The 10356-nt window shown below is 40.9% G+C and overlaps 1 protein-coding gene across 1 annotated transcript in view; it reads right to left on the reverse strand.

The window, feature by feature from the left end:
- STAT4 (signal transducer and activator of transcription 4) overlaps window positions 1-7860 on the reverse strand; it is a 40089-nt gene extending 32229 nt beyond the window's left edge. Inside the window, exons 1-2 of the mRNA XM_009890147.1 lie at window positions 7729-7860; window positions 6037-6181 (exon numbers count right to left, since the gene is read on the reverse strand). Of these exons, the coding sequence (XP_009888449.1) occupies window positions 6037-6181; window positions 7729-7856 (273 nt within the window). The 5' untranslated portion in view covers window positions 7857-7860. The remainder of the gene's footprint in view (window positions 1-6036; window positions 6182-7728) is intronic.
- Between the last annotated feature and the right edge of the window lie 2496 nt (window positions 7861-10356).

Genomic DNA, 10356 nt, shown 5'->3' on the forward strand with positions numbered 1-10356 from the left:
GGAAAGAAGTGCCATAATGTTAATATATGTTAATTAAGATGACAGAAGATGCTTTCAGATGCTATTCCAGATCTTTCCATAAAAAAGTAAGGCTGTGTAGGACAAAGAAATATAACTGAAGTATTATTTCTCAACTCCACAGTATGACTATAGTGCTTCTAAAAGCTCGCTTTGATATAGCTGCTTGGTGTGATTCGGCAAATCTGGCGATTCTGCCTCACCCTCTCCCTTTGTAAGCTCACCCCAAGGTGTTAGTGGTGTGCACACAGACCTGCTCAGTCAGCAGAATCCCTGTTGCCCTCTCTTCCTTCATCTTAGGCTCTAGCAGGGCCAGTGAGTGGGTAAAGTTCACCAATACCAGAGAACCTGCTATGAGTATTAAATGAATATGCATAATTTACAGCAAATTGTTCCCCAGAGCACACAGTATACTCATAAACTCAGGCTTCAATGGTAAACAAGCAGAGCAGCCCTTCTTCTTATTCCTGAAATCTGTTATTTCACTTTTATAGAGGAAGATTTATGTAACCAGATTTTCCCCTGTATACTGTAAACAGTGATGTGACACAGAGGCACGTTGCCATTAATGAGAAGTGATTGCTTTCAAAAGTTATCTTGAGACTAGAGCATAAACGAGAGCTCCAGTTATGAGTAGGACCATTCTAGGAATTTCTGCTTTTTCCTGATGTAGTTGACACACAGCACAGCCAGTGGCTCTTCAGTTCCTGGGAGCTCACCTGAGCCCAAGCACGGGCCAGGCTGCATCCCATGGAGCTACACCTTGTCTAGCAGGTACCTGCTGAGTGCTCCAAATTTCCAGCTTGGAGTGGGAGGGCAGAGCTTCCCTGAGATGAACATCACTGGATTACTCGAAGACCCACAGGCAATCGCCCACCAGCACCGTTCCTAAATGGAGTGGTGGGACACTGGGGTATGGTGGCCACCTGTGATTCCTGGGCTACTCCAAGCCTCCCCTGCCTTGGCTCCCCTGGTGCACTGCAGCCCGGCTGCTCTCCATTAACCACAGGTTTTGGCATGTGAGTCAGGGGCATGGACAGTGCCTGTCTTACAGGAGTGTCTCCACATTTCACCCGTCATCTTTGTGTACTAAACCTACACAGGTATTGCACAGGAGCTTACACCAGGGACAGGTATGCTGTCATTTACAAACATTCCTTCTGAAAACTAAGATGTAGTTGCTCATGGGCTAAGGTCGTGTAGACTGTTGGCATCTGCAATTTGGTTCCTAGAAGTGCTAGGCAGCTCTTCTGAGCTTAACATCTGCCCTTTATGTTTTGTTGTCATGGCAACAGCACAAACCATCTCCTTTTGACTAATCTGCTTCGCATTTCTCCATCTAGGTTTTAAGCAGGAGAAAAAACCATAGACATAGTTTCCCCCCCCCTTTCCTTCACTGCCTCCAAACATTTTCTCTCCTTATCCCTTTCCAGAACCGCTGCTGGGGGGAGCAGGACTTCTGTAGGAAGGTGGACAGAGAATTTAACCTTAGCAAGTGACTGTGCTGCACTGTCTCCCACCGAAGAGCGCAGCAACAAAAGGTTGCTCTGCTATAAAATTAATCCAATTTACTGACTAGAGAAGTAATAATAATGTAAGTAGTAAATATAAAGAATTTTAACCTAAAACACTGACCCTGATTTAAATATAATATGTGCATTTATACCAGATTAATGTCAAGAAGTGGTGTTTCAATGAAAGCAAGAAATAGAGAAGCAAATTACTGAGAGCTAACAGTAACCTCAGCTACTTAGCTAAGTTTCTCAGCACTTTTTCAAGTGCTTATAACTGTCAAATCGCGCATTTCCTGGTCAATGTTTCTTTTTGCCTCAAGATAATTTTGAAAATGTCAGCAGTCTGAGCAGAAACGTCATGTTCCATAGTTATTTCTCTAATGGTGAGAGACTGGGGATGGTCCCTGTCGCCTAAAACAAGGGTGCTGGGCATACCCATTTTCCTGCTAAGACTGCTACTCTTTGCCCTTCACAATGCCTAAGATTGCCCAAAGCTTTGTATTGCAAGTATGAGGCAGGCAAATTCGCGCTTATTGCACTACTTCCATCGCTATTTTCATGGAGCAACTAAGACATTTCATAGAATCATAGAATGGTTCAGGTTGGAAAGGACCTTGAAGATCATCAAGTTCCAACCCCCCTGCCATGGGCAGGGACACCTCCCACTAGACCAGGTTGCCCAAGGCCATGTCCAGCCTGGCCTTGAACACCTCCAGGGATGGGGCCTCAACGACCTCTCTGGGCAACCTGTTCCATAAAGTGAAAAACTTCTTCCAAATGTTTAATCTAAACCTGCCCTCTTCCAGTTTAAAGCCATTCCCCCTCGTCCTATTGCTACATGCCCTAGTAAAAAGTCCTTCCCCAGCTCTCCTGTAGGCCCCCTTTAGGTACTGGAAGTTTATGTAAAGATATTTCAGGTGAAGCTCAGAATAGAACATTTTCTCCATTTTATAATGAAAATTAATCCCAGAGAGATCTTTCACAATAAGATGTGCTTGGCTGTGGTGCTGGTAACTTGCATGCATAATCCTCTCTAGATTCAGTAACAGCACCAGGAATCTTGATCCTGACGAGTCCTTTGCTGCGTAGCAAACAGCTGCACAAGCCATTTGTAAAGTGTCCATTGCTTCCTCTTCTAAGGCAGCTCTTCATTAACAATCTAGTTGTATTTCTAATTAAACATTAGTCCCTCATTTTGCCTTATGTCAAGGACTACAGATTGCTTTTGAATGGCTTTTGTGTGTTCTCTAATTTTAATTATTTTATTATTACTGTTGTCATAGTATTTGGGAAACTATACCATAGCTCAACATACTACTCTGCATATTCAGTGACAAATGCTGGTTTCCAGGGTTATCTAGTTGGATGAGTATTACTTAACGTTGTAACACAGTTTGGCTCAAAATAATGAGCAAACATTGCACTCGGATCACGTATTGAGGTTGACCAGCTTTGTGTGTGTGCATGCTGCACATGTGTCTGTACGTCTGTGGGAATAGTATAGAGGGAAGGAAGAGGAGTGAACTGTGAAATTTCAAAGAAGTGTTTGCGCTAGAGAGCAAAGCGGAGATAAAGGTGGGCTCGTGGTAACTAACCTTCAGAGAAAAAATCACACCAACACTGTTCGCAAAGTCACTAGAAATGAAAGGATGTTTACAAATGCAGCTTCCTCGCCTATTTAGGAACCCAGGCTTTCCTCCATCAAAGTCGGTGAAAAAAAACTCGCTAGTTTTACAGCATACCCTTCCAGTCTTCCCTTCCCTAGGTGGTATGTTGGGACAAAAGGGACCGTGGCACTGTACTGTGTACATCAGTCACCCTTTCCTGGTGGTGTCTCACAAAACTGTCACAAATGAGCTCAGATTGCAAGAGTTGGGTATCTGCAAGTGCATCCAGCTGTGGGTGGGGAGCCAAATGCTGAATGCCAAACTTCTCACATAAAATTCAGTCAGTGATACATTAAAAAAATTAGACCCATAGTTACATAATTTGCATACTCAAATTTAAGGACATTACAGCAGATACTGTCCGTACTATGCATCACATACAGTTCACAGTCCATTAATAATACTTGGCAGTTAATAACAAGGATAGGATGTCAGCTGATTACAACCACTGTAGCATTTTTTCCCTGATGTACTTACCTAACCGATAAATAAATAAATTTAACAGCTGACGTTCAGGAGACTGCCTGTGCAGCTCTATAGAACATGCAGACCATACTTTGGCTGAAAATGCATTTATCATCTATGTTCTAAAAATTAGAAGTTGTAACATAATGTTTTACACAAAAATCCAAAATACCTGTGTCACGGATTTCTTAAGACATAGTTTAAGTTATTTGCCTTATCCAAAATAATAATAAAACCCCCACCCTTGCAAGAATGTGGTCCTACTCCAGCCTATAGAAATTATTTTGGATATCAGAATAGACTGTGGGTGATAGTGCTAAAGGTCATAAGAAATCAAGAAAAGCTCTAATAGTGAAAGTGCTGGTCAGTATCTGGTAGTTCACGTGTGTATTTTGAAACTGAACAAGTAGCTTTTTATCTAAATACAGGTTATCTGCTGTCTTGATATAATAGAGAAAGGCCAACATTATTAGTGGTGGAGAGAGCTGTTGTATTTTTTTGCTCAGCTGGAAACATTTTATTGCAAAGCTGAAGACTGAGATCCTTTTTAAGTTGGTGCACGTCGCAACTTGCGCAGCATTTCTTTGCAGAGGCAGCAATCAAGTGAAATGATGGGTTAGGCTACTTCACATGGACCTTTACTGTTGCTTTATCTAGAGAAGGAAACGACCAGCTCTGGTGCTGGCTCTGCTGCTGCTGTAAATAGTATATGGTGACTGTAACCTAGCTGTACGGTTGTAATGAGGACACATGAGCGTTTTGGCTTGTTCTGGAATTGTGACTCAGATCCTTGCCACCCGAGAAACCACTTAATCAGGAATCACTTAAGACTCCCCTTCTCTTGCTTTTCTGGAATAAACTTCCTTTGCTTTGTGCTCTTCGGGAAGCACATCCTAATATAATTTCCAAACACGCCAGGACTTAAAGGAAATGGCTTTTTTTCTGGCCATTTTCACACTGGCTATTAGGTAAGCTCATGTGCGTGTGCCCAAGGCCTGATTACTTGTCTTGGTATGCCAAATTTCACAGAGCACGCAGAGCTGCCGCTTCAAGTTTTGGTACAAATTTTAGAATAAAAGAAATGGTGTGAAGGGAATAAGGAACAGTGAGAGACTTCAGTTTTGTAGTGCCTATATGTAAATATGTACCAGTCCTTCTGCGTGTGCCCATTGTGACGGTATAATCATAATCTTTTAAGCCAGGAATACACCGATGCAACTACTTGTTTTGGTGCCCTGAAATGCTCTTTCCAGGTGTATGCTGCTGTGTGAGAAGACCTTTACGAAGGCGATACAGCTGTCTCAGCCTTATTGTGGTAAAGGGTGCCAAGCCCATGACAGAAATAATAGTATTAACCTTTCTGCAGTTAACTCCAAAAGCAGTTAAGTAAATTTGGTGTTTGAGCAGTACTGAAATTATTGCATAGTGCTGCTACACAAACTAGAAAAGAAACAAAAAGCAAATTTAGTTTTAAGTGACATGAGACTGCTTGCATAACACCGGAAGAAAAAGTGGTAGCGATGGAAATACTGTCACATTTTTAAGAGGCCACCATTAGGGATAAAGAATAGAAAGAGAACAAAATAATTGGCAAGGTCATGCTAAGATTTTCCAGACCAGTATATTTATACATCAAATAAAGAAAATGTTTTGCAGGCAATAAAATTGTCATTTAAGTACTTATGGAAAACACCATCAAAGAAGAGAAAAAACCCCAAACTTTCATTAAACTCAGATGCATATCTGTTTTATGCAGAAGATAGAAAGATGTCAGGAAGTAGGTGACTAATGAAGTGGAACTCTGAGAATCCTTGCCTTAGATAAACAATCATTAGAGAAACATTCAGCCAATCAGAATAAATATCATTTTGCAGAAGCCTAACGGAAAATCCTTTAAGCCACTCATAACAAATAATCCCAGCTAAACATAAAATAGCAAACATGCTAATGATTTACAGGGGTTTCTTTTTCAGGGTCCTGCTTTAAGCCCCAAATATGCTTTTTTATTCTGTGTGTCTGAAAGGTGGTAATTACGTTTGTAACAAACATGAACATCCATAAGCACTGTACAGTCTCATTTTTTAAGAGCTCGGTGAAACACCGGTACACACAGAGCTAAGAAGTCACAGCACTTGTATCTGAGCAGCGCGCATTAAAATGTGAATTATTGTTCCAAAGTAACAGACAGTGGAATTACTATTTTGAATTCTCTTGTTGAAGGCTTGGTCTTCCTGTATCTATCTGCTTGGAGTCTATAGCAATCAGGACAGCTCTGAGCTGTGCACAGGAACAAACTGCCTTCAATAGAGGTTGGGCACTACCTTTAGAAACCCGTAAGAATATGTAATTTGCTATCTGAAGTAACGACCCACCTGCAGCAGCTTCCTGATTCTTTTCAGGTTGTGTATCAAAAGAAGATTCTTCTCCTGGGAAACCCGGTCCAGCTGGTCGTCCACTTGTATTAGCAAATTCTGTAAAAGGATTGTTGCCATTGCTTCATTGTTGGATGCAGCCTCCCTAAAGAATCGATGAATGAGAACGATTTAAACCATGTTTAAAATGTCGTAAGAAGTGTCAATCTATCTGTACAAAAGATTATAATCCATTCAGAAATCCAGGCAGAAAAAAAAGGCTTTAAATATATGGTGACTTGCATACAGTTAGAGGTTTATGAATAATTGATTTTACAACACTTTTATTTATATTCACGTAGATATGCAGCTATAAAGACAGGGTGAGGATGTTCTTAGCACAGGCTATGGAGTCAGCTAGAAGGGAGACAACCAGGGTTTTCTAGTGTCTGGTCCAGTGAATATTTAAATATTTTTAGCCCACTTCCCAGAGGGAACGAGGTTTATGCATACTGTCCCTCTCACTCTGTCAGTCATGCGATATAATTTCTGAATTTGCTGCCCAGTTTCAGACAAAGTTGACAGTGGGCTTGAAGTCCAAAAGATAGTATATTCTTACAAATTTCACAGAAGACTGGCAGGTTGGTAGAGGAGAGGAATCCAAATTAGTGCCTCCACTGAGGAAAATGGCAGTAATAACTTGCTCCAGGAGGCAACAGCCAGATGGCCAGTCAGCAGATATATATCTTCACACCAGGCACCAGATGAGCCTTCGCCCGGCCAAACTATTTGGGGATACGGGAAGACTCTGAAGCTACTGGTGAAGGGTATGTAGGGGACAAAGGACACAAACACACACAAAACCAGGCTTTGCTGGTTCTGCTGTTTATGGAACAGCTTGGTACATGAAGTGCAATACCATTAGCGAGCAAAATAGAGGAAGATAGACTTTGGATGGCATGGCACCCTTGTCCTTGGGATATTCTCTCTCCGTGCCCTCCAAATGGCAGATTCCTGTTTGAGATAAATCTAGTGAAAAGGAGATTTTAATGTTTCTCATGTTGCTACAGCCCCATAAACACTGAGCCATAAACTGTAAGGAAAAATTATATTCCTTAGCAGAATTTTTTTTTTTTTTCCAGTAGTGCTCCAATAGTCTTGTGGATTTAGCTTGAAAAAATGAGATGTCCTTTCCTGGTATGACTAACATAAACTTTTTTTTTGCATTTAGTTCTGAATTTTCTTAAGATAATTATCCAGTGAATTCAATCCAAACTTATGCATAAATTAATCTTCTAGAGAACAGTTCCTGCAAAATAGCTGGCTTGTTCCCCAAAATTATGTATCCAGCTTTAACTGCAGTTTTGGACAAGTGAATAATTTTATGTTGCAAGAGGTAAATGTATAACATTTCCATTGAAAACTAACTTGCTATTTTTTCTTTTCCCTATGGAAAACCTGTAATACCGTTATTTTGCTACATCATTTGTATTGGATTCTGTTTAGGAATAAGTTCAAGTGAAACCTCATCTCCAGGCATTCCCTAAATTTAAACTTTGACAGTTCAATGGGCTAAATCCATAACTAGTGGAATACTATTCTTGGGGTGCAGGTGCCTGCACAGTTCACAAATGAGGACCCTAAAAATCTGCCAGATAATGAAAGAATTGTTCATGACTAAAATCGTACGAGAAGGAATAAATTTAATCCTACCAATCTTGGCTTTCTATCCATTGTGCTAGTAGATGGCGGATTTCCATGGGGAAGTTATCGTCATAGAACTGGTCTACCTGCTCCAAAAACTTTATTTCCAGTTGTTGAACTTGGCTCCATTGGGACATACTGCAAAAGAAAAGATTAAACATATTTGCTATTGAAAGGTGGGTATGAATTAATAACCCAGAGTGTATAAGCCCCTAATTTTCATTGTAGTTCTTTTTTATTATACACTTTAATATTCCTGCTTATTCTCTGTCTTTCAAAACAGATGGTACTTGGCTGAAGTCAGTTAAAGGGAAGAGAGAGAAAAGTGGGCAAGAGCATTAAAAGAAGTCGTAGTTCTTCCATTTGAATGGGCACCTCTGCCAATTTTGTTCCTTAATGCAAATGTTTTGGGGTACTGCATAATGCTTATAAATCAGGGGGATTTACATGGCCTCTCTTTCAAGAGAACTAGCTTAGGATTGTACTCTTCAAATCTAGGTGATACTATTCTTATGAAAGAGCAGTAAAAAGCAATGAATGTGCTGCTCTTGGTGAATTCATACAACTCCATTTTTACCTAAAGCCACTGATGGTTGTATGTCATTGTGTTGTTCCAAGAGCCTCACATCTTCTGCTTGGAGAGTACTGCTTGTTTACAACCTAAATTATTTATCCAGTACATTCTTTCCATTTTTAATTGCTGTAGAATTCTGAGATTTGACGTTACAAAAAGAAAAAACTTGGGAAGTATAAAGTCATATGAAAACTAAGAGACGAGGAAGAGTAGGATTGCTCAATGACAGGCTCTGAAATTCTTACTGAAATAACTTTCCCAATTAAGTTTTGGCAGTTTACTGAGATATTGGAGTTAGAAGCCTGGTGGTTCCAGATATTGGGTGGGCTGAATTGTCTCCGCATACCTGCTCTTCTCCATGGACTAAAGAGATTGTTTTGAGTGAGCAGGCTCTCCACATAAGATGCCTCAGCCTCAGCGACTCTCTCGCTCCACTTAGGAGAACGTTATCTTTCTGATACCTGCACTCTAAGGTTGTACCACATCATCATTAATCCTGCTGGCGAAAACACCATTTTCATTGGTATTTTTTTAGTGGACGAAAGACTAAAGATAAAACATTGCCTCAGGGCAGTCTGCGACAGACTAATTAGAGATGTGGCACGAAGATAAAAAGTCAGTGGTAAGGCTGAGAACAGGCCATGTCGGCTGATCAGAGACGAGGGATGCCCCAGGGCCTGTGCCCTGGGATCTTGGTCCTCCTGTGGGCTCTGCCCACACCCTTATCCCATACTAGAGGTTGTCTTCCCTTTTGTTAGTATGTTTGTTCGTGTTAACAAACTACACAGAATCCAGTCATGGACTAAAGACCGCACTGCAGTAGGTAAATATATTACATATGTTTGAACATTTTTAATAAAAAAATTTCCTGAAAAAAGATGAGATTTCATCAAAATTGACATTTTTATAGAAAGTTAACCATTTTATAAACAGCTTTTCTATTTCCAATTCTGAATCATAGTTTCAGATTGTCAACAGTTTGAAGTACAGAATACATCATATTTTAATCCTGTGGTCTTTCATTTTGCGTTTTCTTAAGTTAGAGGGGGAAAAAAAAAAGATAATGAAGTATCTCAAGGAGTAACGGAGTCCTGAGTACTTACTCATGCAAAAGTAAAAGTGACAGGTTTTAGTTTCTCCTTAACAATGGCAGGATGGGATGATTGTGTGTGTGGTATGAAGGACGCTGTGTAATGTCAGTGGAAATGTGCCTAGTGACATTTCCCTCCTCTTCATTACTTCCATTCAGAGAGGAAAAAATATTGCCTGAACATTTACTTTGTTTCTTTAAATTGCTGAGGAGTAATGCATAGTAGTGTTTCACTGTCTTTGTTGCTATACCGATAGAAAGAATCACAGACCTTATTTTTTGAGATACACACAAGGAACCGCATGATGATGCATTAATAACTCAGGAAAAAAAAAATAAAATTAAGATGTTTAAGCCTGTTCACTTTCAGTGGGACTTCTAATTGCAGTTTCTGGTGAATTCTGGAGATTATGATAGCCTAAAAAGATTAGTAAGAAAACTTAATATTATTATTGTCTAAAGAAAAAAAAAAAGGCAAGATTTTGTCCAGGCTGAGGCTGCAACCCCCATAGGGACTGCACGTAACGTGCAGAGATGCTCACATGCATAAACACTTGCAAGGCACATGGGTACAGTTTGTAAATGGGATTTTTTGGTAACAGGCTGGGTACTACACATTCTGGCATCCGTTTCCCCCTTGCGCGCAAAAGGAGTCGCCCGACAAGTTAAAAAGCTCAGACAGTTGTAGTTTATTCTGGATCGCTCCTAAAGGCAGCTGGCAGAAAGGGGTGACATGTCGCAGCCGGCACTGCGATGTAGTCAATTGCGATATTGATAGCGCAGCTGCTTGACGCCCCGCTTTTTTCATGTGGCCAAGCGCTGGCAGAAACGCTGCTGCTTTTCTCTGTCAACCTCCATCTAAGGGCACCCTCTACACTCGACGTCAACCTTCCCCCGTCCCTCCGGCTGGCAACCGCTTCGCCTTACACCAGCGCCTCTCCCCCATCCCCCGGGGCGCCCCACTTGCCTGCGC

Source organism: Charadrius vociferus, unplaced genomic scaffold (genome assembly GCF_000708025.1).
Source record: "Charadrius vociferus isolate BGI_N301 unplaced genomic scaffold, ASM70802v2 scaffold147, whole genome shotgun sequence".
NCBI lineage: Eukaryota > Metazoa > Chordata > Aves > Charadriiformes > Charadriidae > Charadrius > Charadrius vociferus.